At 36.7% G+C, this 27,000-nt stretch overlaps 1 protein-coding gene across 1 annotated transcript in view; it reads right to left on the bottom strand.

Moving 5' to 3' along the window:
• Nucleotides 1-27,000, bottom strand: part of UNC80 (unc-80 homolog, NALCN channel complex subunit) — a 222,439-nt gene that overhangs the window by 119,682 nt on the left and 75,757 nt on the right. Inside the window, exons 20-22 of the mRNA XM_049888066.1 lie at nucleotides 26,321-26,427; nucleotides 24,292-24,388; nucleotides 12,616-12,788 (exon numbers count right to left, since the gene is read on the bottom strand). Of these exons, the coding sequence (XP_049744023.1) occupies nucleotides 12,616-12,788; nucleotides 24,292-24,388; nucleotides 26,321-26,427 (377 nt within the window). The remainder of the gene's footprint in view (nucleotides 1-12,615; nucleotides 12,789-24,291; nucleotides 24,389-26,320; nucleotides 26,428-27,000) is intronic.

Here is a 27,000-nt window from a genome sequence, read left to right as displayed (position 1 = left end):
CTCTATGGGACAGTTCTACTCCATCCTATAAGGTCAACTTGATGGCAAAGGGGTTTGGTTTTTTCTTTGGTTTATCAATACTGTGCAGTTAACTTTTATGAATTATAATACTTGATTCTCATAACGACTGTGTAATCTTCATTTTAAGATTAAAAACAACAACAACAAAAACAAGGAGCAGGTATAATTTATCCACTATCACATACCTGCAAGAGGTGGGCATAAGATTCAATCTCAGTTCTCTCTGATGCCCAGACTTATGCTGGTTCCTCTTTGGTATCGCCACTGTCTTAATTTTTACTCATATAATTTTTAGTAAAAGGTGATTTTTAGAATGCAGGTAGAAATTAACTGTTTAAAATGGGACATTATTTCCATGCAATATTATTTTCTATAACACAAAAACATGATCACATCAATTTCCCACTTAGAAATCTAGTAGAGGCTCCATTCACCTCAATCATAGAATTAATAAAGATATCCAACCCTTGTAGTGTGGTTGCTCTCCTTCTCTATCCACATCTCAAGTGCTCTATGATCCAATTATGTCAAACTAGTTAGTCTCCCAAATATGACATGCTTTTCATGTCTCGGTACTTTTGCATATGTTGTTTCCCTGGCTTACAAAGCCTTTTAACTTCTTTTTCATCTGGCAAATTCCTAATCAACTTTTAAGAGTCAGTTTTCCTCTGGGATGCTTTCCTTAGTCCCTTCTCCTTTCAAACAGAGTTGGTTTCTTCATACTTTTGAATACCACGGTGTCTCACATACAGTGGATGATCTGAATAAGTTAGCCTATTAAGCATTTCCTCATCATCTATGCCTTATATGCAGCCACTGTGGAATCCAATAAGAAATAGATTTATGTTGGGACTTAATTTTACCATATCATGTGTTTTCACAACATGCAAAAGTTAACGAAAGTCAAAAGGAAGAATACAAGATGAATGTTAATAATGAAAATCTATCATTAACACAAGATGGACCCTAATGATGAGAATCTATTATCAACTGCAGGAGTTCCAAGACTTGGAAGTAGGTCACAGGGATAGAAAGACTTTAGATTGCAAATGATCAGATGACTTTCTACATGAAGTCCATCAATATCACAGTACCATAATATTCAGACTAAATGTCTATACTCTTTCTTGTATTAAATATTTATTTTACTAAACATCTCAAATATGCTAATCTATGTCTGGAAAATACTGGAACATCTGTCTCTAAAAAAAGAATGCCAGTCTGTAGGCAAATGATGCAAATATATTCTTCGGCTGTCACATTATGACACATTTCCAATATAAAGTACTGTGGATTCAATGCTTAATGGAAAGAAGACAGAAATAATACTGCTGGAATAGAATTATGTCGTGAACCTAGGGTTCTTCAGAATGAATAAAGGTGAAGCTTACCCTAACCCAAATGTATGGAGTAGAGGGTATTTTTCTTGGCCTTACAAACTAGATGGCAGACAAAAAGAGTAGCAATAGAGGAATGAATAGCCCAAGTTGTGGTAAATGAGGTTTCCTAGCTAGATTGGCTTGCCTTATTTAGAGAAAAAACAATTTTTAAAAGATAGTACTTAAAAATGGCATCAGTTGCTTAGGAAGCTCAAGGTGTTTTTTAATGAAAAGCAATTTCAATTCTCTGCGCAAATACTTCCCATAGTAAAACATTATTCAGACATTATCAGGTGTTGGCCCTAGGAAATTCTAACCTAAATTGGAAGTGGAATTGAGATCTATATGAAAATTAATCCCCATTAACTATACCAAAAACCAAAACCAAACTCGTTGCCATGGAGTCGATTCCAACTTATAGCAACCCTATAGGACCCCATATGGTATCCAAGGAGTGGCTGGTGGATCCAAACTGTTGACCTTCTGGTTAGCAGCTGAGCTCTTAACCACTGTGCCATCAGGGCTCCAGGCAGGTTTGGTTATTATCTGATGAGTTTGATCCATGCAAACAGCCAAATGTAGTAACATTCGGAAATGTCACTACCCAGAAACATTTAGAAGTGTCATTGTCCATCCACATTAGGGGTGAAAACATAGAATAATTCAAACATTGCCTTTTGTTCATAATCCTCATAAGCCTGGTGAATGAACGTAGATTTGCTGGTCCTACAGTCAAGATAACCAAACCCGTTGCCATCGAGTCAATTCCAGCTCATAGCAAGTGACCCTATAGGACAGAGAGAGAACTGCCCCATCGGGCTTCTAATGAATGGCTGGTAGATTCGAACTGCCGACCTTTTTGGTTAGCAAATCATACCAATTTCTGGGGCATTGTAGTGTGCACACTAGTTTACAGAAAATTGAAGGAGCCACTAAGGTACAAAGCTAAGAACTCTAACGTGCGTCCTAGTTGAAGAAACTTAGCTAGTGACAAGTGCCGGGCTCACGATGTCAGTGCAACGGCGTTCAGAGCATCCTAGCACGGGTGCGAGGGATCATTCTTTGTAAGTTCCTTTCACAGTGTAGCTTAGGAAACACTGATTTTAGTGCAGAGGCATGGAATACCTTGAACATAAAGGAAAGTCAATTTTTCCTCTTTGAATACAGCTGATCTCTTACGGCTCAGTCTGATCTCAATCTGAAGCAGTGGCAAAAGATGGAGGCATGACACAAAGGACAGGGATTCATAGCACAGAGAAAAACAGCAAAAATGGAGAAAAATGAAGCAGAAGAATGCTGCATGGTTGGAAAGAACTACAGAGTATCAAAGGCATAGTTAGAAGTGACCATCTAGACAAAATCTGACACCACTACTATACCACAGAGCATTTTGCTGGTGGTCCTCACGTAAAAAAAAAAAAAAAAAATTCTTCTTTCTTATTAACATTTCTGTCCAGATCAATAATGGTCCAATAATGCCACAGATTGGCTTCTATTCCATTACATCATAACTTCATAGCTTCCAGACAAGAATCAGTTTTTACTAGGAAGGCAAAACATCAGGTTGAACCAGATGAAATTTATAAATTTGAAGGTCAAAAAGCGGTCTAATATCACATAAAATGATACTGATGAGGAGTGTGCTTCTTAGCTCAAGTAGACACATGAGACTATGTGGGCAGCTCCTGTCTGGAGGCGAGATGAGAAGACAGAGGGGGACAGAAGCTGGTTGAATGGACACAGGAAATACAGGGTGGAGAGAAGGAGTGCGCTGTTACATTGCAGGGAGAGCAACTAGGGTCACATAACAATGTGTGTACATTTTTGCATGAGAAACTGACTTGAACTGTAAACTTTCACTTAAAACACAATTTAAAAAAAGGTCTAATATCAATTCATAAAGTTCAACCTTATGGAAGGTATTCTCTGCAATGATTACAGAGTCATCTCACTAAAAATCAAAAAGTGTCATGAAGATGTCATTATGTGGCATGGGTTCTCTAACATTCTACAGCCAGAAAACTTCAAGCATCAGGCTACTCTCTGCGACTTCCTTTGTATACTGTCCCCTGAATTTTATAAGCTCATTATGTGTATTGAAAATTTCCTTTATGAAAGTGAAGCAGTACTAATTCGAACAGCTTTGCTTTATTTTTCCTGCAGACCTAGGAAATATTGTTACCAAGACACAACGGTTAATTGAAGATTATAATTGCAATATATTCCTTTCCCGAAGGGAATATATCTAAACTTATTAAGTGAGAGGAAACCCTGATTTTGAAAATTCACATGATAATACTGGACAGGAACTGTTTTTAAAGACTGAATATTTTATGTTGGCCACTGAGGAATAACACAATTTATTATTATTGCCTTATGATAAAACATAAACCTACTGGCTGGTGCAGGATATCTGTTTATTTAAAACCAATGGGAATAGATTGTTATTACGGATCTTAGTATGCATCGGAACCTAGTTTGCCAGAGGACATGTATGTTTGAGTCAGTATTTATTATTGACCCATATTGAGTTCTATGCCTGACTGAGATCATTAAGTAACGGGCAGGCTGCCTCTTCCCTTGCCCATTTCTACGGTAGCTGTGGGCAACTAAGAGGATTCTGTTATCGGGCTGGAGGCAGGCATTATTGCTTAGCACATGGTCTGGGGTGACTAGTCATTTTAACGCTTACTCAGATCATACTCATATTTTTGGTAAGTATTTTAAAAACCAAATGAGAACTTCTGTTTCTGACAATATGACAGATTAGGTGTGAAAAGAAGCTTTTCTTGAGTTAGAACTCCTAAAAATTCTAGATAAAATATTCCAAATCCTCCTTATCTTGTTTTTCTTTCTAAGGCAAGGTTGAAGACCACTGGGGAGCAGAAATTATGAGAAAATGCAATTCTGTGGGGGCAAGCTAGTTTAGGAATATTTGCCTTGAAGGTTTCTGCTGACTGTAGAGAGACTAGAGCATGAGTTTCCAATAGGCTGCACAAATTAAATGACTGAAGCTCAGCCAAAGTGGGAGGTCAGGTCAGACACTTTGACATAAAGCCAAGATCCCAGGTGGGAGACACCCTCAGTAAAGGAATGAGAAAAAGACCTGGCCCAAAAAATTAGGATTACTTGATTAGACCTTGACTCTGGGTAAAACCAAAAAAAAAAAAAAAAAAAAGATATTTTATGAGAACTCTTAACCACAAACCCACATGCTCATACAAGTTTGGGGCCAGAATAGACACTACTTCCATGCCTAATTAAGAAAAAAAGGAAATGATTTTAGGAATAAAAAATAAAGTACAGACGCTGCAAAGATTAAGAACAAATAAAAATATTATGGTTAACTTTATGCCAACAAATACGACAATGTAGGTAAAATGAAAAAAAAATTCTGAAAAAAATTAAAAGGACTTTAAATTGACGCAGGAAAAAACAGAACTTCTCAAAAATAATCAATTGCGATTTGAACTTCCACTGAATTTCAATAATCTCTAAATTTATCCATGATTCCATGCAATTTCAAGAATACATCAAAGGATTTTTCATGGAACCTGATAGGCTGGTTATAAAATTCACAAGGAAAAGCAAAGAGACAAGAATAGCCTAGGTAATGTTTAAGGTTCTAGCTATTACAACAGAGTATGCTGACTTGGGTTAGGTAAGGGATGGAGCAGAATAAGTCCCAGAATCACACTTACGCAAATGTGGAATGATCAAGATAGTATTTCACACCATAAAAGAAAGGATGTAGTTGTCAGTAAATGGTGCTAGGATAATTTTTTTTTCCATGTGAAAAAAAAGAAGAGAAAGAAAATGGATTTCTACCTCATGTTATTCACACCGTAAATTCTAGATAAAGACAAGTGTGAAAGGTAAAACTTTAAAACTCCTAGAAGGAAATATAAGAATATCTTTAGTATTCTGAATTTCGTAACTCACAGAAAGTGCTGGCCATAAAGGAAAATTTTGATGAATTAAATTACATTACATTAAAATTTTCTCTTCATTAAAATACACTATAAAAAATGAAGAAAAGACAAGTCACAAACTGGGAGATGATGCAATGTAAAGAACAGAAAATGGATTGGTACTGACACTATAGTCCCTTAAAATATTAGCAATAATATAATCCTCCAGTAAAAAAGGGAATGAAAGATTTGAACTGGATCTTTCACTAAAGTCGAAACATGAATAGTGAATACACCTACAAAAAGAAATTTCAAACTTTTGACTGAAATGTATATTAAAGCGTTGTTACCTTAATGCACTAAGGTTGGTAAAAATAAAAACATTGAGCAATACAAGTGTTGGCAAGAACACAGAGAAATAGGAACTTTTATTACACTATTGTTGCCTGTTCGTAATTATTGCAACTGCTTTGAAATGCGTTTTGGTATCAGATAATAAAAATATAACTCAATAATTACTCTCCTAGGTGTATTTAGGAAACTATTGTGCATAAAGGCTCATATGCAAGAGTATTCATGGAAGCATTGTTCAAAATAGCCAAAATTTTGAAAAAATAAAAATGGACATCTAACATAGACTGGATATACAAATTGTAGCATGTTCAGACAATGGAATGCCATTCATCTGTGAAAATTAATGAATCAACACTAAATACACCAACAAGGATGAACTCAAATGTAATTCTGAGCAAAAGAAGTAGGACAGTATGATTTCACTTAAATAAATTTCAAAACGAGATGAGACAAAACAAAACAAAACATTCATTAAGAATACATACCCTTATGGTGAAAGACAGAAACCACAAACCAAACCCATTGCTGTCAAGTCGATTCTGACTCTTAGCGACCCTATAGAACAGAGTAGAACTGCCCCATAGAGTTTCCAAGGAGCGGCTAGTGGAATCGAACTGCCAACCTTTTTGGTTAGCAGCCGAGCTCTTAACCACTGCGTAGTTTAGAAGAGCAGTATCTTTTGGGAGGTAGGGGTTTGTGATTAGGTAAGGGCACTTTAAACAGAGAACTTTAAAGGAACTGAAAATGCTCTATTTTTTTTAAGATGTGTGAGAGATGTGTGACTTTCAAAATGTTTTCCCTTTAACTTTACATATTTATGAATACATTCTTTTTGTTTAATTTCACAGAATCTTTTTCTAAGTTCAATCATACAGAAGTACCATAAGAATTAAGGTGATTATTTAGCTATAACTGAGTTATTTTACTTTTTTAGCATTTAAAAGAGAACACAGTTTTATTTTGCTTTGATATTTCCCTCTTATACATATAGTTCTATCTCCTTTAGTGGAGCCACTCTGCATCCATCACCAAATAGTCCTGTGATGTTAGCACCAATGTGAATTAGATTTGATAAAGTGAACCTGAATGTAAAGGACTAAGTGTGAGCCACACCTATGGTGACCAAATGTCTTGTTTTCCCCAGGAGGGTCCTGGTTTATGTCTGTTTTCCTGCTGTTAATTATTGTTAGTACCTCCTTTCATGAAAATACTATGGTTTGGGTCAGGCACGTCATGGTCCTCAAAGTGACATCTTTGTTTTTTTAACACTTTAAAGAGGTCTTTTGCAGAAGATTTGCCTAATGCGATGAGTTGCTTGATTTCTTGACTGCTACTTTATTTTCAGTCACCTTATATGCATGTGAAAGCTGGGCAATGAATAAGGAAGACCAAAGAAGAATTTATGCCTTTGAATTATGGTGTTGGTGAAGAATGTTGAATATACCATGGACTGCCAGAAGAATGAATAGATCTGTCTTGGAAGAAGTACAACCAGAACAGTCCTTAAAGTGAGGATGGTGTACTTTGGACCCGTTATCAGGAGGAACTAGTCCCTGGAAAAGGACATCATGTTTGTTAAAGTAGAAGGTCAGTGAAAAAGAGGAAGACCTTCAATGAGACAAACTGACACAGTGGATGCAAAAATGGGCTCAAGCAGGACTGGGCAGTGTTTCATTCTGTTATACATAGTCTCACTATGAGTCAGAACTGACTCAACAGCACCTAACAACAATAGCATAACACCCCCTTTCATTCTCAAAAGTGTCCTGGTTTGGAAAAAATGATATACTCACTCCTCCTATGCCAAAAAACAAACAAACAAACCCAGTGCCGTTGAGTCAATTCCAACTCCTAGCGACTCTATAGGACGGAGTAGAACTGCCCTATAGAGTTTCCAGGGGGCTCCTGGTGGATTTGAACTGTCGACCCTTTGGTTAGTAGCTGTAGCACTTAACCACTATGCCACCACGGTTTCCACTCCTCCTATGCCTACCTGTTTATGAGGTTAAGCAATTTAACAAGATTAGGCTTTCTTCATCCACAGACTAAGAAGGATTCTATGATCCCATTGGCTTTCTTATATTCATGGAATTACTCCTAAAGCACATTGACTTTAGTGTTATTCATGCTAATAAATTACCAATAAATTCAAAATCACTATATAAGAGCATGTTATACATTCAACGGAATAACAGGATATTTTACCTGAAATATATAGAAAACAGAAGTGCCTATTTTGTTTGAAATGCTTAGTTTTTCTTTTTTTGTGTGTGTTTGTGGATGATACAAACCTAGAGATGAAAAGAGTCCTTTTTAAAGCACATCTTTTAAAAGATCTTATAATTGTATCTGTTAAATTTATACTAAAAAAAAGAACATGATGAAAAACTGAGCTGAGCTTAAAATTGGAGCCAATTGTCCCCAAATTTAGTAGTCATAGCAACAATAATAAGGGGTTCATTTAAAATAAAGAAAAACCTTTAGATTAGCATAACTTTGAACACTGACATTTCTAATATTTCTTTTATTTAACAATATTTTTAACTATGAAAAACTTCCAAATTAGGAAAATAACATTTAAATTCTATAATTAAGGCAACAAAACAATGAAATAAAATGCAATAAAAAGGTCATAATGCCAAAATTGTATTTTAAAAATAAAGGCAACATTCAACAAAAGAAAACAACAAAAAAGAGGAGAAAGCACTGTACTGGAATATGAAGATGAACTGAGCACATTCATCTTCCCCCTTTCCCCCCAAATCCTATCTCATGAAATGACAGCATCTTTTTTTTTTATGCCAATGCCTTTTATATCAATATCTTTATCTGTTCCTGTATCTGTATGTGCATCGATCAATCATCTATCTCTATCTGCCTATATTCATCTATATCATCTAAATATACATCTAGATTACTTCTATATCCATACTTACATATATATTTACACACATATGTATATGAATAAAATCATAAATGCATTAGAAAATGTATAAAACTTTTAAATATATATAATATATATTTTAAAAAATGAGACATTCCTGAAAGACAGGAAGCAGATGGAATCAGAGATAAGGTGAAACCAAATACTAAACAAAACAAAAGCTAAAACTACATTTAGCAGAAGACATCTGTGAGGGTCAGAGCAATTCTGAGAGCTCCTAGCCCAGATCAACAAAGTACCAACAACTGCAGTTTTCACACCTGGATGAATGACAGTAAACATGGCTGAGAATGCTACTTTGACGCAAGCACGTAGGACATGCAGCTACATTTTCCTTCCATTTGTCAGAATTCACCAACAATTTTAGTTTCTTCACTGTTCCAGAACTGAGAAACTGCATCTAAGTATGTCCTCATTTCAGGATCATGTCTCGGCTTGATCCTTTGCTCTCATACCAACAAAGAAGATAATGAATGTGAAGGTGCTTGATAAGCTATCAAGAGTAATGAAAATGTTACTATTGTCATCTTCTACGACCATCTGCCACCACCCCACTGCCATCATCATCATCATCCTTATCACCATCACCACCATCATTACCTATGTCTTTTATTCATCTAACCAGGTCTACCTGAATTTTCTCCCTTTGCCTGATAATGGAGATCACTGGGCTCTTTTAAACCTTGGCTGATTCTGATATGTGGAATTCTGACTTCTGAACTCTGCACGTTCCTTGGCCTTGACCTAGAAAAAAAGACTCTCAGGTATGAAAGGAACTCCTACAAAGCACCCACTGCTTGAGCACCATCTACACCTGCCCCCATTGAATCCAGTCTAGTTACAAACAGTTCATTACTGCCCAATGCAGGTTACTGTACCAGAGGACATCTACAATGAGGTACAAAAGACACTGATTACAAGCACCAAAACCTCTTTCATTCTATTTCTTATCATGAGATTTATAAGACTGAGAAGAGGCAGTAAGGCCAGAGTAGGTTCAATAGGAAAGGAACCAGGAGGATGCAGTGGTCATAGCCTTATTTTGGGGAAGTAAAAGAAATTTTTAAATTTCCTATGGAGTCCAGCCCAACTTAATGGTGAGAGTCAGGAAACTGGGAAAGATGCTCCAGTCAAGAATAGAGTGTACCTGTAGCTGGAAACTCCTGTAGCGAAACTCCTTGGGTATTTTACACATTGTAACAGATGGGTATTAGACAGGGTATTAACTCATTTGATGAGACAGAGAAAAATCCAAATAGTCAAGAGATTTGATTATTAAAGAGTTTATCAATATTCCTCTTATAAGAATCTCCATTCAGAAGCCAGTGTTAAGTTGTGCACATATCATGTTATTGGGATTATTTTGCAAATCCCCCAGTATGTTGCTCTCTTTGTGACAAGACTTGTGCTTCTCTCATGCCCACATTTTTTACATAAATCCTAAGAGTTTACCATGTAGGAAGCAACTATGATAGATTTCCTTCTGTTTTTATATCTTCAATGTGTAATATTAAAATAATTTTAATTATTTGATGAAAGAGTGTCAGCAATAACACATCTATTAAGGTCAAGATTATTATTTGGGGGTTCACAGATGGATTTGGGGGGAAGTAATGAAGCTTCTGGTATTATATGCAAAAAATTTTGCCTAGAAGTGCATTTTTCTTAGGAGAATTTCTATAGTTTGCATCCAATTCTAAAAGAATCTATGTTCCCCAAAATGTTAAGAATCACTGGTGTACAGGGTGAATGTGTGGTGTGAATCTTCAAAGTTGAAAATCTCCATATTTCCCTATTATGAATTCATTATGTATTCACATGATAAGGAACTTTTTTAAAAAGAAAGATTCAAATGCTTTTCTGGACCATTAAAAATCATTCGCAATCACAATATCATTTCTTGCATGAGACCATATACATTTAAGTATATTTTCAATGTATCCAGAGACACTTGTTCTGATATACTAAAATAATCTCGTTACAGTGAAAGCATATGGTGTTGCTAAAAGAGTCCTGAATGGAATAGAAGAGTCTTCTCTGAGCCCAATTTTATTACTGACTGGCTTATATAACCTTGAACAAAGTCACCTCAGCTCTCAGGGCTTCCTCTCATGTGAAAAATGCATGAATGAAAAGAGCTGCTGCTGTCTAGAGTCCCTAACATTATATGATACAGTTTTACATAGAGATTTCAGCTCAGGAATCTTGAAAGAGGGTGGGGCCTGGACTGTTCCAGTGAGTGAGGGACAATCTATCAACTCTGCCATCAGGTGCTTATTTGGCTAATTGTCCAAATGCTATTACCCAAAATGCTATTATGCCTGTATCTTTCTCTCAATTTTTCAACTATGATATACATTTTGACTATAAATTGAAATAACTTGATTTATTATTATGCTTTTCCTTAATCTCATCAGGTAGTTGCCTGAGAAATTAGATGTCTCACTTTGTCTAAAGATTTTTTTAAAGTAGTTGTAACTTTCAGGTTGCGATATAGATGGGTATGACAGTACCTTTGGAACACTTCAGTTTAAACTACCCGTAAAGTACCAATATACAATTGCTATGATACATTTGACAATTGTTAAGTTAGCTTCTGTCACTATTTTTACTTCCTTAATCCCATTTAACCTATCAAGTATAAAATACATTAATACACATTTAACATTTTTCAATTAAAAATGTATTTTCAAAGGCCAATATCCAGCAATGGGAAATGGAGTAAAAAAAAATCTTATATGACAAGTCATTATTTTGGGTCATTAAAAGTGGTAATTGTATTTCAGGCTTACATGAAGCCATATTCCCTGCTGGTCACTAAATATCCTCAGAGCAAAAGGTGCACATGCCAAGAAGAATTTCATGAACTACATTATAAGGGTTGAATGACTTTCCAAGGTAAAATAGGAGCGGCCAGTGGTCATTTATTCATGTTTCGTAAAACCTGGAAAAGGAAGCATTTAGAGGCAGGCTTAACATTTTTTGTTCTAATAGAAATCTATTTTGGTTTTTCTTTTTAAAAATGTAAAAGATGTTTATTCCTTGAGTATTCTTGGTATTTTGTATCCAATGTTTGTACAGTGTATGAAGAGTTTATAAACGAGATGATAATAAAGGAAATGGAGAGGCTGAGTTCAAAAGTCACATCTGCGCCTAGTTTACCTGACAAACACATTTTCTAAACAAAATCCATTGTATATTCTTGAACCCCTCATATGTGTATAATACAATATTCAAAGCTCTTCTGCACAATTAATTTCAATTTATTCTTGTTTAATAGTTTTCCTCTGATTTATGGATAATGAAACCAAGACTCAGAGAATTTAAAGGACTAATACATGCCAGATATAAGACTAATAACAATGCCGTAAGAATGGCCTACTTTATTGAGCAGCTGCTATATCTTGGGCACTGTGATGAGGGGTTTACATCCAACAGCCCATTCAATCCTCACACCAGGCCTTGAATAATAATATAACCAGGTTATATTATTATTACCATTACTTTCTTTTTAGAGAGGTTCAGCTAGAAAATGTCAGTGTGATTTTAACCCAGGCAGTACTCCACAAACTTCTAACAATATACACATTATGCAAAAAAAAAAATCTAAAAAAACCAAACTCATTTTTTCATTGCTGTAGTGTCGATTCTCACTCATAGTGACCCCAAAGGACAGAGCAGAACTGCCCCACTGGGTTTCCAAGGAGTGCCTGGTGGATTTGAACTTCCAACCTTTTGGTTAGCAGCCATAGCTCTTAACCACTACACCACCAAGGTTTCCATATATACTGTACTATCATAAATATCCCAGGGCATATTTATTAAGATTTTTTTCCCTTTCTTTTCTTCTTTCACCTCATGCCTATTTTCACCCTTTTGCCACCAATGCTGAGAAAAAGAAAAATATAAACTCGGTTAGGGTTAGGATTAGGGATTCAGGCTTACTTCCTTTAACAGTATTAACTGGAATGGGGAATAGGGCGGGCAAATTCCTCTAATAACTTACTAGATCCAAGGCGGCTGCCAGAATGGATGCATCAGGAATTGTCCCCGGCTCACAGCAGTTTAACAGAAATTGAAACCGCTTCATGCCTTGTCTGATTGCTCCAAGGTTCACCACGTTTTTGCTTTTTCCTCCATCTTGGTTGGAAGAAAGATGGTCATCAAAACTATGGCAACCTGTAGGGGTTGTTCAATGGTGGAGGAAGAAAGAGAGAGTGTGTAGTGATCACAGATTAAAAAAAGTTCTAGAGCTATAACCATGTGTTTTTTGTAGTGTAAGGCTAAAAACTTCCTCCATGCCCCCAATGCTTGATTTGAACATACCCAGACTGCTGGGAACCTGGTGGCTCCTGGCATATGAAAATGCAGGGCTTTACATAAGTATGTAAATACAGGCTCTGATCATCTGACTACCAGGTCTTCTCTCTAATAACTGGTAAGAGCTCTTAGTATATTTAAAATGGTTCTTCTTGTAATCAAACACTAACTTTTGTATTTATGGAAGAATGAAATCGCTGCAATTTTAGATGTTACAATAAATTGACATCAAGGATGGCATTGTGGCGAAAGCAAAAACCTTTTCTCATAATTATACTACAAAGAATCACTGGATTTTGGGGGTTTTAAAGGACTTCAGAGGTCAGTCATTTAATTCCAGGATTTCCAGGCCTGGCTGTGCATCAAAGTTACCTAGAAGTTCCTAATCCTATGTAGACCTTTGGGATCAGAATCTCTGGAGATGAGTATAAGAATTTGTGCTTGTAAAGCCTCTCAGCTATCCTAATGCAGCCAGCCTGACCCCACTCTGTGGCCAGAGGTCTGGGAGGCACTGCTCTGGCTCTCCCCATCATTTTTCTATAGTTAACTGCCTACCAACGAGAATCAGTCAGTAGCTTATTAAAACGCAGACTATCAGGTCCTATCCCTAAACGTCTGGGGCGGGGGGGGGGGGGGAATGTACCTTTTTAAGAAATACTCCAATTGATTTTGACACAGAAAGTCTAAGAATCACACACTGAGGAAGAATAATACAAAGGATTGTTCTTCGTCTTTTTATCCCCAGGCACATTTCTAAAGACCTAAATATCTCATGACATTTCCATAATTTATAGTATATGTATTACAACATATTTAAAATTTTTTCTTGTATAATATTTTAATATTGAATACCGTTCGATGCTGTTATTGTTAGGTATTGTCTAGTTGGTTCCAACTCACAGCAACCCTATGTACAAAAGAATAAAACATTGCCTGGTCCTGCGCCATGCAAACGATTATTATGCTTGAGCCCACTGTTGTAGCCGCTGTGTCAATCCATCTGGTTAAGGGTCTTCTTCTCTTTCGCTGACCCTCTACATCACCAAGCATGATATCCTTATTCAGGGATTAATCCCTCCAGATGACATGTCCAAAGTACATGAAACAAAGTTTTGCCATCTTTGCCTTTAAGGAGCATTCTCGCTCTACTTCTTCCAAGACAGATTTGTTCGTTCTTTGGCAGTCCATAACCCCGAAAAACCTTGAACCCATTGCCATCGAGTCGATTCCGACTCATAGCAACCCTATTGGACAGAGTAGAACTGCCCCATAGAGTCTCCAAGGAGCTGCCAACCTTTTGGTTAGCAGCCATAGCTCTTAACCACTAAATTCAATATTCTTCGCCAACACCACAACTTAAAGACATCTATTCTTCGGTCTTCCATATTCATCATCCAGCTTTTCCATTAATATGAGCCCATTGAAAACATCACGGCTTGGGCCAGGTGCACCTTAGTCTTCAAGGTGACATTTTTGCTTTTCAATACTTTAAAGAAGTCTTTTGCAGCAGATTTGCCCAAAGCAATGTCTTTTGATTTCTTGATTGCTGCTTCCATGGGTGTTGATTGTGGATCCAGGTAAAATGAAATCCTTGACAACTTCAATCTTTTTCCCGTTTATCATGATGTTGCTTATTGGTCCAGGTGTGAGGATTTTTGTTTTCTTTATGTTGAGGTGTAATCCATACTGAAGGCTGTTGTCTTTAATCTTCGTCAGTAAGTGTTTCAAGTCCCCTCACTTTCAGCAAGCAAGGTGCTGTCATCTGCATACCGCAGGTTGTTAATGAGTCTCGTCCAATCCTGATGCCTGGTTCTTCCTCATATAGTCCAGATTTTCAGATTGCTCAGCATACGGATTGAATAGGTATGGTGAAAGGATACAACCTGATGCACACCTTTCCTGACTTTAAACCATGTAGTATCCCCTTGTTCTGTCCAAACAAGTGCCTTTTGGTCTATGTACAAGTTCCTCATGAGCACAATTAGGTATTATGGAATTCCCATTCTTCACAATGTTAACCATAATTTGTTATGATCCACACAGTTGAATGCCTTTGCATAGTCAATAAAACACAGGTAAACATCTTTCTGGTATTCTCTGATTTCAGCCAGGATCCATCTGACATCAGCAATGATATCCCTTGTTCCACATCCTCATCTGAATCTAGCTTGAACATCTGGCAGTTTCTTGTTTATGTACTGTTGCAACTGCTTTTGAATGATCTTTGGCAAAATTTTATTTGTACATTAGAGTAATGATCTTGTTTGATAATTTCCACATTCTGTTGGATCACTTTTTTTTTGGAATAGGCATAAATATAGATCTCTTCCACTTGATTGGCCAGGTAGCTTTCTTCCAAGTTTCTTGGCATAGATGAGTGAGCACCTGCAGTGCTGCATACCTTTGTAGAAACATCTCAGTTGGTATTTTATCAATTCCTGGAGCTTTGTTTTTCACCATTGTCTTCAGTACAGCTTAGGCTTCTTTCTTCAGTACCATCAGTTCTTGATCATATGCTACCTCCTGAAATGATTGAAAGTTGAGCAATTCCTTTTGGTCTCTGTGTATTCCTTCCATCTTCTTTTGATGCATCCTGTGTTGTTCAGTATCTTTCCCACCGAATCCTTTAATATTGCAACTGGAGGCTTGAATTTTTTCTTCAGTTCTTTCAGCTTGAGAAATGCCAAGTATGTTCTTCCCTTTTGGTTTTCTACCTCCATGTCTTTGCACATGTCATTATAATATTTTACTTTGTCTTCTCAAGCCGACCTTTGAAGTCTTCTGTTCAGTTTTACTTCATCATTTCTTCCTTTCACTTTAGCTACTTGACGTTCAAAAGCAAGTTTCAGAGTCTCTTCTGACATCCATTTTAGTCTTCTCTTTCTTTCCTGTCTTTTTAATGACCTCTTGCTTTCTTCATGTATGACATCCTTGATGTCATTCCATACTCATCTGGTCTTCCGTCACTAGTGTTCAATGCATCAAATCTATTCTTGAGATGGACTCTAAATACAGGTGGGATATACTCAAGATCTTACTTTGGCTTTCATGGACTTGTTCTTCAGCTTCAACTTGAAGTTGCATATGAGCAATTGATGGTATGTTTTGCAGTCAGCCCCTGACCTTGTTCTGACTGATGATAACTGAGTTTTTTGATCATTTCTTTCCATATGTAGTCAATTTGATCTGGTGAGGTCCACGTACACAGTCCCCATTTATGTTCATGAAAAAAGGTATTTGCAATGCAGAAGTCAGTTTTGCAAAAGTCTATCATGTGATCTCTGGCAGCATTCCTTCTTCTTTGTTTCCAACTTTTACATTCCAATCACCAGTAATTATCAATGCATCTTGATTGCATATTTGTTTAATTTCAGACTGCAGAAGTTGGTAAAAATCTTCAATTCATCTTTGGCCTTAGTGGTTGGTGCATAAATTGAAAAATAGTCATATCAACTGGTCTTCCTTATAGGCATATGGATATTATCCTATTACTGACAGTATTGTACTTCGGGATAGATCTTGAAATGGTCTTTTTGACAATGAATGCAATGCCATTTCTCTTCAGTTTATCATTCTTGGCATAGTAGATCATCTAACTGTCTGATTCAAAATGGCCACTATCAGTCCATTTCAGCTCATTAATGCCTAGGATATTGATGTTTATGCAGTCCATTTCATTTTTGATGATTTCCAATTTTTGTAGATGCATACTTCATACATTCCATGTTCTGATTATTAATGGATATTTGCAGCTGTTTCTTCACATTTTGAGTAGTCATGCCACAACAAATGAAGGTCCCAAAAGCTTGACTCCATCCATCCACATCATTAAGGCCGATTCTACTTTGAGGAGGCAGCTCTTCCCCCAGTCTTTTTTGACTGCCTTCCAACTTCAGAGGCTCATCTTCCCTCACTGTCAGACAATGCTCTGCAGCTATTTATAAGGTTTTCATTGGCTAATTTCTTTCAGAAGTAGACTGCCAGGTCCTTCTTCCTAGTCTGTCTTAGTCTGGAAGCTCAGCTGAAACCTGTCTACCATGGGTGACCCTGTTGGTATTTGAATACTGGTGGCACAGCTTCCAATATCACAGCAACACACAGGCACCCGCAGTATGACAAACTGAAAAGATGGATGGGGGCATAGTTAGATAGTAAAGTTAATTCTAAAGACAGAGTCTAAATAGCAAAAAAAAAAAAAAAAAAAAAAGACATAGCTAAATGCTACAGATGAGGAATAAACATTTCCAGGACAGCCTTGTTTCCAACAGCTTCTTTCCCAAATTCTACTCTGTTTACTCATTGGGTGTTACCAAGGCTATGGGAAAAGATAACTTCCTACTATTTTTCGCATCAACATGTCACTTTATTCATCATTTACATGCAACCCATTAACAGTTACACATGTTAAAAGGAAATCTCTCAAGCACAGATTAAAAAAATGGTAACTTTAGCAGTCCCTTAAACTTTGAGTTTAAGATAGACCCAAAAATAATAAGAATTTTCTTTTTAGTGAATCCATTTGTTTTTCATTTGTTGCTATAACTAAGATTTAAAATATCTTAGGCAATAACTGCCTCAAATTTGTAATTTGAGTAATATATAAGACAGGATGGATGATCAATAAACTTACTCAAACTTAATATATAATGATGAAATGCAAATAACAAATTTATTGTAAGAGTTGCCATTATTTTAGTAAAGGAAGCATTAAGAATAAGGGTCTCACCATATTTTCAATATTATTTGACAAGATGACTAATTCCAAAAGAAATTTATTCACTAAAGGAAATGCCATTTAGATTGAAAGAACTTCAGAAACAAGGCAGCTAAAGAGTATTAAAAATAAATAAATAAATAAAGAGTGATCAAAACAATTTTTGTCTGAAAGAATCTGTATTCTTTGTGTCACAGAATGATGCATATTTATTACAGGTAAGAAGACCAGCAGTGTCCTATAAGCCCAGAACTTACCAATCCTACTGGAAGTAAAAGCCATTTACAATGGAAAATTCCCATTGCATCTGTACACCATTAATAAATAACAACATGATATTTGCTACCATTTTTGGAGCACTTAGTATGTGCCAAGTACTGTATGAAATTCTTTATAATTTTATTTCCTTCAACTTTTTTGGAACAGCCCTGTAAGATAGATATTTCCTCCCTTCTAAAGCTGGAGAAAAAAGGAGAATGTATTTGTATGTGTGTGTGAGGGACAGATTAACAGACAGACAAAGAAGGGGCAGGTTAAGAAGCTCAGGATAAGTTTATACAAATAGAAAGTTATACAGTCAAGAGTCAAACCTAGACCTACTGACCACAAGCCTGTGCTCTTACCATTATATCACACTGTATCTCTAAAATACCTAAATGTTTATGTTGAAGGAGGTCAGATTTTTATATCTTGCTGAAGGTAAAAACTATGCTAGGAAAACTTATTGTAAGAAGTCATTAAACATATTACTGAATGATGTAGGAGGCATGGAAGATGGAAAGAATATACAGAGTCACTGTACCAAAAAGAGTTGGTTGATGCTCAATCATTTTAGGAGGTAGCATATGATCAAGAACTGATTATACTGAAGGAAGAAGTCCAAACTGCACTGAAGACAAGGTTCCTCATGAGCACAATTAATTGTTCTGGAATTTCCATTCTTCACAGTGTTATCCATAATTCGTTATGATTCACATAGTCAGATGGCTTTGCATAGTCAGTAAAACACAGGTAAACATCTTTCTGGTATCTTCTGCTTTCAGCTAGGATCCAAGCCAAGAATTGGTTGGTGTTCAATCATTTTAGGAGATAGCATATGATCAAGAACTGACAGTGCTAAAGGAAGAAGTCCAAACTGCACTGACGACAATAGTGAAAAGCAAGGCTCCAGGAATTGACAATATACCAATCGAGGTGTTTCAACAAATGGATATAGCACTGGAAGTGCTCACTCATCTATGCCAAGAAATTTGGAAGACAGCTCCCTGGCCCACTGACTGGAAAAGACTGATATTTATGCCTATTCCAAAGAAAAGTGATCCAACAGAATGTGGAAATTATCAAACAATATCATTAATATCACACACAAGTAAAATTTTGCTGAAGATCATTCAAAAGCAGTTGAAGCAGTACATCGACAGGGAAATGCCAGAAATTCAAGCCGGATACAGAAGAGGATTTTGGAACAAAGGCTATCATTACTGTGGTCAGATGGATCCTGGTTGAAAGCAGAGAATACCAGAAAGATGTTTACCTGTGTTTCATTGACTATGCAAAGGCATTTAAATCACAACAAATTATAGATAACATTGTGAAGAATGGGAATTCCAGAACAATTAATTGTGCTCATGAGGAATCTGTACATAGACCAAGAGGCAGTTGTTCGAACAGAACAAGGGGATACTGTGTGGTTAACAGTCAGGAAGGTGTGTGTCAGGCTCGTATCCTCTCACCATACTTATTCAATCTTATGCTGAGCAAATAATCTGAGAAGCTGGACTGTATGAAGCAGAACATGGCATCAGGATTAGAGGAAGACTGATTAACAACCTGCGTTATGCAGATGATACAACCTTGCTTGTTGAAAGTGAAGAGGACTTGAAACGCTGATGAAGATAAAGACTACAGTATGGATTACAGCTCAACATAAATAAAACAAAAATCCTTACATCTGGACCAATAAGCAACATCATGATAAATGGAGAAAAGAAGGAAGTTGTCAAGGATTTCATTTTACTCGAATCCACAATCAACGCCCATGGAAACAGCAGTTAAGAAGCCAAAAGACGCATCGCACTGGGCAAATCTGCTGCAAAAGATCTCTTTAAGGTTAGAAAGCAAAGATTTCACTTTAAGGATTTAGGTGTGCCTGACCCGAGCCATGGTGTTTTCAATTGTCTCATGTGCATGGGAAAGCTGGACTAAAAATAAGGAAGACTAAAGAAGAATTGACATCTTTGAATTATGGTGTTGGTGACGAATATTGAATATACCATGAAATGCCAGAGGAATGAACAAATCTGTCTTGGAGGAAGTACAGTCAGAATGCTCCTGAGAGGCAAGGATGATGAAACTTTATCTTACATACTTTGGACATGTTATCAGCAGGGATCAGTCCCTGGAAAAGGACTTCATGCTTGGTAAAGTAGAGGGTCAGTGAAAAAGAAGAAGACCCTCAAGGAGATGAATTGACACAGCGGCTGTGACGATGGGCTCAAGCATAACAGTGGATGGCGCAGGACCGGGCAGTGTTTCATACTGTTGTACAGAGGGTCGCTATGAGTTGGAACCAAATCGATGGCACCAACAAGAACATGTCTATATATAGGTATAGGTACCAATATCTATTGATTTTCTCCCAGTATGCCTGATGATAAACTAGCTTTTTTGACCATGAGAATGAACTTTTTAGCCTCAGTACATTTTAGTTGCATTTATTTACTGTTTGTTTAGTTTTTTACATTTGGTTTATTGAAGTATAATTCAAACACAGTTGCATTTTTTATAGGCTGGTAAATCAGAAAAGCAGTGTTTCAAAATTTAGTGTCTCTTTAAGCAGTATTTTCATACAGTTTATGGCAGAGATAGGCATATAGAAGGTACTCATTATTATTATTATTTTTTTACTTAGTTAAAAATTGCTTTAATTAAGCAAACTTCTTTCCTCTAAAAGAGATAACATAATTTCTAAAATGAAAATTTTTGGGGGGGAGTGTGAAGACACAGAACAAAAAAGAAAGCTGATCTCTGGATGTGGTTTTGATTTTATTAAATGCTGACCAGATGTATTTTTAACTTATTGATTTTTTTAATATATACTTTGAATAAAGTCTATTGTCTATTGCATTTTATCTTTAGCTCAGTGAAGTTCAGGCACTACATCTGAATTGTGAGTATGTTCGATGTTTGCTTTCTTTAACAACTTTAAAAGAATGAATGAAGAAAATAGGTATAATTAAGTTACAAATAATCTCAAAGTGAAAGAAAAGGACATGACATCAATCATGGAGGCACAAGAATCATGGAAATACACTGCAAAGTTTAAAAACAAGAAAAAAAAAAAGCAGGCACAAAGATAAAAAGATGCTCACTTGCACAAAAGTGGTATTTATTGCAAAATACAACACACTTGGATTAGCAGATGTTTTTTGGGTTCATTTAGATTAGAATAGCTGAGGATGCCTGTCTTCTGAGAGCAATTCCAAAGAAATTATCACACAGAAAATGCTTTATAATTTTTAAGAAGCCAGAGAACATGGGCAAAGAATAATGATATACAAGCTATGTTCTCTTACCATTCAAAAGCACATAAGATATTCTAAATATCAGAGCCAGGTATGATAGTTTTGTCTTTTAGACATATAGAAAGCGACTGTGCATTTTGGGTAATGCTGACACAAACTCATCCTAGAGTCTGGCCATTGGGATATTCTTTAGCAGATCATTTTTATTTTTGACTAATATATAAAGGATATATGATCACATTATAGGGGTTGCAACCAGTGTCACACAAGGATATGTGTATAAATTTTTGTATGAGAAATTAACTTGAGCTGTAAACTTTCACCTAAAGCACAATAAAAACAATAAATAAAAAAAGAGAAAAAAGAAAAAAAAAGAATATGTGAAACAATGATTGGAACCAGCAGGAAGAGACTTAAGAAAAACAAAATCCAGAATGAACTGTGTTTTATGAGAAATGCTAATGATAACATGTTTGGAAAAAGAACAAGAGCTAAAAATGGGGGTGCAGGGGGAGATGTGGCTATGACTTGAAGAAAGAAGGGTAACGACAACCAAAAAGGAGGGTACACAACTCAATTATGCTCCATTCTTTCCACCAACGAAAACAATGCAAAAGTACAGAAAAGCTGCATTAAGAAGGAAAATTCATCAAGTGTGAGAGATCCTACTCTCCTTGAGTTTAAGCCTCACTTCTATCAAATTACACTGCAGGGCACAGAAAGAACTTAGAGATGTGATCCCAAGACCAGCCAAATGACATCCTGCTAACACAGTACATACCCAGAGAATACACTTTAACTCACATTTCATTTTCAAAATGTTACAACAAAAATCTCTAATACTGGTGGTCTGAACACTAGACAAATCTCTGAGACATTAGGAATGGAAGCAACGCAATAGGACTCACAATGGGAAAGGCCCTGACTGTTAAGATTATTAAAACCACAGACTAATAAACTGAATATACAACCCTGGCCAAATTCTATAAGAGATAGTGAAATAGATGGTTAACCAAAACCAAAAATCAGTTGCGGTCAAGTCGATTCTGACTCAGAGCAATCCCCCATAGGGTTTCCGAGGCTGTAATCTTTACAGGAGCAGACTCCCACATCTTTCTCCCATGGAGTGGCTGGTGGGTTCGAACCACCCACCTTTTCAGTTAGCAGTCAAGCACTTAACCACTGCACCACCAGAGCCTGAATAGATGGCTAGGGACCCCTAAAAAAGATAGAAGTCACCATAGAAACCACCGTGGTTTCTTGAGGAATACGGTATGTTGAACTAAGCCACTTTCCTCCTATGATAGGGTTATAAAGATATCAGTGAGATATTTATTTTTAAAGTCATATATTTTTGAAATGAGATGAGAAAGTGCTCACTTATCACTGGTAAATTAAGTGTATAGTTAGCTGAAAAATATACCCACAAGTTGTTAATTAATTAAAGTCAACTAGAAGTGTTCTAGTCGTTATGTTGTTCTGTGCAGTCCTAATACCAACAAGCTGGTTGAAAACACAGGGACGTGTGTCTGTCTACGCAGACGAATCTTTATAGTTTAGACCACATACTAAAGAAAAAAAGATTCCGAGGGAAGGTTCAGAACTCAACTTGGTTTTTGGTTCTGTCCTCTTAATTTCCTTCCTGGACATGGGACTGAACGATCCCTAAAGTTAACGAAAGAATAAATTTTATTTATTTATATAATGAAAAAAATCTATTATGCCTACATTAAAATATACCATGATATTCATTCATACAGAGAGCCAGCAAAAGTGAATCCAAAATTCAATACAAACCAACTATGTGGTGTGAAAATAGACAACACAATTATCTAGTTAATACACTTGCTACATTCAAGGAGGTTAACAGTTACACTACCTGCTATACTGATCAAGTCAAATCTATTTAATCTGAAGCTCAACATTTTGTAAAGCACGTCATTGAACCAGAATACATAGTAGAAGGAATCAAGGTTGGGATAGGTCTTGAGACTCTTCCTTCCACATAAAAGACACTAAAGAACCAAGGATGTTTAGCCAGCAGAAGAGAGCAGCACAAAAAAGCTGACAGGTGGAACTAACACAATGTTTGTGTGCCATAATTAGGAGGGCCAGTGAATGAAATCTACAGATGTATATGTTTTCAGAGTGTAAGGCAAGACATTCTACTAATTAAAGCTGTCTAGTTCTGGAACAGGTTCCTTTGTAAAATAATAACTCCATCTCAGCAGAGGATGGCTGGCCACCTGTCAGAGATGTTGTAAGGAGAATTTCTAAATGGGTAGGAAAAAAGATCTCTAAAACTTCCTCTCAGCTCTCAGATTTTAATAAAGGAGGAGATAGCAGAAGAAGGGATAGTGTCTTATTATTCTTTGTAAACCCAATGCCCACCAGTGAGCACAGATCATAGTAGGGCTTCAATAAATGTCTGTTGAACTAAATTGGTAACATATAGAAAAGCTATGTTGCTGTTAGCTGCCATCAAGTCAGCCCCCAACTCACGGTAACTCCATGCACAGCAGAATGAAACACTGTCTGCTCCTCCGCCATCCCCATGATCTGTTGTATATCAGATGTTGTGATCCATAGGGTTTCCCTTCGTTGTGATTCATAGGGTTTTGGAAGTAGACCACTGGTGCATTCTTTCTAGTTTACATTAGTCTGAAAGCTCTGCTGAAACCTGTGCAGCATCATAGCAACACACGAGCCTCTACTGACAGGCGGGTGGTGGCTGTGCATGAGGTGCGTTGGCTGGGAATCGAATCCAGGGTTCCCACATAGAACGTGAGAATTCTACCACTGAACCACCAATGCCCCCTGGAAAGCTATAAAACCAAAACCTGTTGCCGTCTAGTGGATTCTGACTCACAGTGACCCTACAGGACAGAGTAGAACTGCCCCATAGAGTTTCCAAGGAGCACCAGGTGGGTTCAAACTGCAGACTTTTTGGTTAGCAGCTGTAGCTCTTAACCACTGCACCACCAGGTTTTCCTAAATATACAAACGTATGAGAGAGAAATAAATGAAAAATTGGTGGAAATAGAAAATAGACCATTCTACCTAATTAAATGTTTGTTCTGTGAGATCAAAGATGGATGGCGTTTTTTGCGTGTATAACATTTACCAAGACGCTTGAAGAAATTCTCCTCTTCATCTCTTCCATTCTCCATTCCACCTGCTGGCCCACCTTCAGACAGCTTCACAGCACTGGTGAATTTGACCTGAGGGGGGGAAAAATCAATCAGATAACTGAATTAAAAGGTGATTATTTGTGGTACACTAACCCTTGCCTTGAAATATAAGTTGTTTAGAATAAGAAGATCACTACAGTTCCTCTGAATTCCATATCCTGTTAGTTTGTCAGTGTAGTTCATGCCCATGTATTGAAAGACACCACAATAGCTGGGGTTGGAACGGACTTGACAGCAACAAGTTGGGTTTTGTTTTTTTTCTTTTTATAGCTGGGGAGATCCAGGTCATAGATTACACCAAGTAATCAGGCACTATAAAAATAATTTACTGGACAATTGAAGTACTTTTAAAGTTTCATTTTAATGAAGTTCAAACTCAAAACTGTGAAACAAGCCATATTCTTTCTTTACAAATAACACCACGATTTATAATCAAAGCAAAGTGAAAGGTAACTATTAAATTTTGTCACCCCCCCAAAAAAAAGATACATTGAAGTCCTTATCTGCAGAACCCCAGAAGGTGAGCTTATTTGGAAATAAAGTCTTTGTAAATGTAATTAGTTAAGTTAACATGGGGTCATATTGCTCGGGTAAGGTGTGCACTAATCCTATATGACTGGTGTCCTTATAAAAAAGGGAGAAAGAGACACAGAAAAAAAATATAGAGGTGACAGACACATAGGGAAGACAACCATGTGAAGGTGGAGTCAGAAACTGAAGTTATGCTACCACAAACCAAGAAAGGCACCTGTGACCAGTAGAAGTTAGAAGCAAGAAAGGATTCCTTTGCTAGAGCCTTCAGTGAGAGCATGACCCTGTCAACATCTTGATTTTCGACTTCTAGCCTCCAGGACTGTGAGAGAATAAATTTCTGTTGTTTTAAGCCACCTACTTTGTGGTACTTTGCTTTGGCAGCCTGGAAAACTAATTCAAGATCCAAATAGAATATTTCAACTCAGTGAAAGAGCCAGTGTAAATTAATTTATACAGTCCACTATAATTAATATGTAATAACATGCCTCTCTTTCTAAGAATTAAAATGCGTTCTTGATCTTATCTTTAGACCAAAATTACTCCAAATTTTCAGTACAGCAAGGAATCTATTGGCCATACAGGTTCTCAAATGCAACCATATTCGTTTAGCAAAAAGAACCTGAAGGAAGAATTATAAATATGTTTTCTAAATGTTCTGTAATGTAATGTAAGTGTTCTAAATGTAATGTTGATATATTCTTTTTATACTTTTAAAACTGACTAAGATAAAAGAAAACTGATTTTATTGGAAATCAAAGGCAGAATGTAAGGAAGTAACTTGTAGAAAAAGAAACATAACTATTATCCTATACTAAAAATTAGGTGTACAAGTGGCTGGGCCATGCATCAGCCACAAGGAGGACTCTTGTAGGAAATGGATTTCACTGAGAAACATTACTTTTTCCAAATAATATGCTACTCCAGTGCTGAACGGTATTATGGACAAGCACTTAGTATGGAAAATCATTCTCAGTTTCTTTATTCTTTTCAAGAAAACGAATGGTTCAGATGGTGCCAAAAGTAGTATATGGAGGCTGAATGGTGTGTGTGTGTGTATGTTTTGATATGTGAAAGGATCACTATTACTGGATCATTGGATAGGAGCTTGAGATGTCAGGGGTTTCATGTGTGCGTTCAAAGTTAAAAGTAGCTGGAGAACAACGCCTACATACATCCATATATCTGCATCATAGTTTTATACAAATTTTTGTCACATTTTTCCTTTTATTCTTAACATCAAATACTACTATAGCCTATTGTTTAAACATCTTAAATTCCACTGTTCTTCTAAGTTTCCCAAATTTGTTCAACTTGATAGTTTATTCAGCTCTCCCTTTTTGTCCCCTCCAAGTGTTTGGTATTTCTCAGTCCAGGCTTTTTTCTATCAGTGACTCAACCATTCCCTTACATAAGTAATATCCTATTTACCTTGGAGCTTTGCCTGATAAAAGACAAGCGGTCCACAGAGCTGATGTCTAGGAGGTCTTCCACACCATCTGCCAAGCCCGAGAGGGAGGATCTTTTCAGCCAGTTTCCTATTTGATAATTTTTTCAAAATTAGACCATTATAGCATTTTCTTCCAAATGGATTAAACAGAAATGCCAGCATGTGTCCTACAAGCAATGGAAGTTGCATGGCTTTATATTAACAGAAATGAAAACAAAATGCTTTCAGTGTGCACGATCTGAATCAAAATGTTGAGTACTGGACTGTAAAATTACATGAACCAGAAAGACTGCAAGGACAAAAAGAACCCAGTCCTCTTCAGTGAATGAAATCATAATCCAGCCGGTTATCCTGGACAACTTTCACACCTCCCACTAAGTGCTGTTCATTTTACCTCATAAATGTGTCTCAGATCTATCCATTTCTCTCTGCGTGGTCACTACCAGTTTGAGTTACCATTACTTATACATGGAATACTAGTCAACTTTTCATCTGGTCTTCCTTATCCACTCATGCCTACTCCAATATGTTTTCCATGTAGGGATCTCTTAGAAAAAGTTTACCTGATTATGCTAGTCCCCTGTTCAACATTCCATGTTGGCTATTTAGGGCTTTAGGATGAAGAGTCAAGTACTTAATCTGACCCGCAAGGCCACGCATG

Source organism: Elephas maximus, chromosome 6 (genome assembly GCF_024166365.1).
Source record: "Elephas maximus indicus isolate mEleMax1 chromosome 6, mEleMax1 primary haplotype, whole genome shotgun sequence".
In the NCBI taxonomy this organism is placed as follows: Eukaryota; Metazoa; Chordata; class Mammalia; order Proboscidea; family Elephantidae; genus Elephas; species Elephas maximus.
Note: the sequence above shows the minus strand (reverse complement) of the source record. Positions and strands in the feature narration are given on the sequence as shown.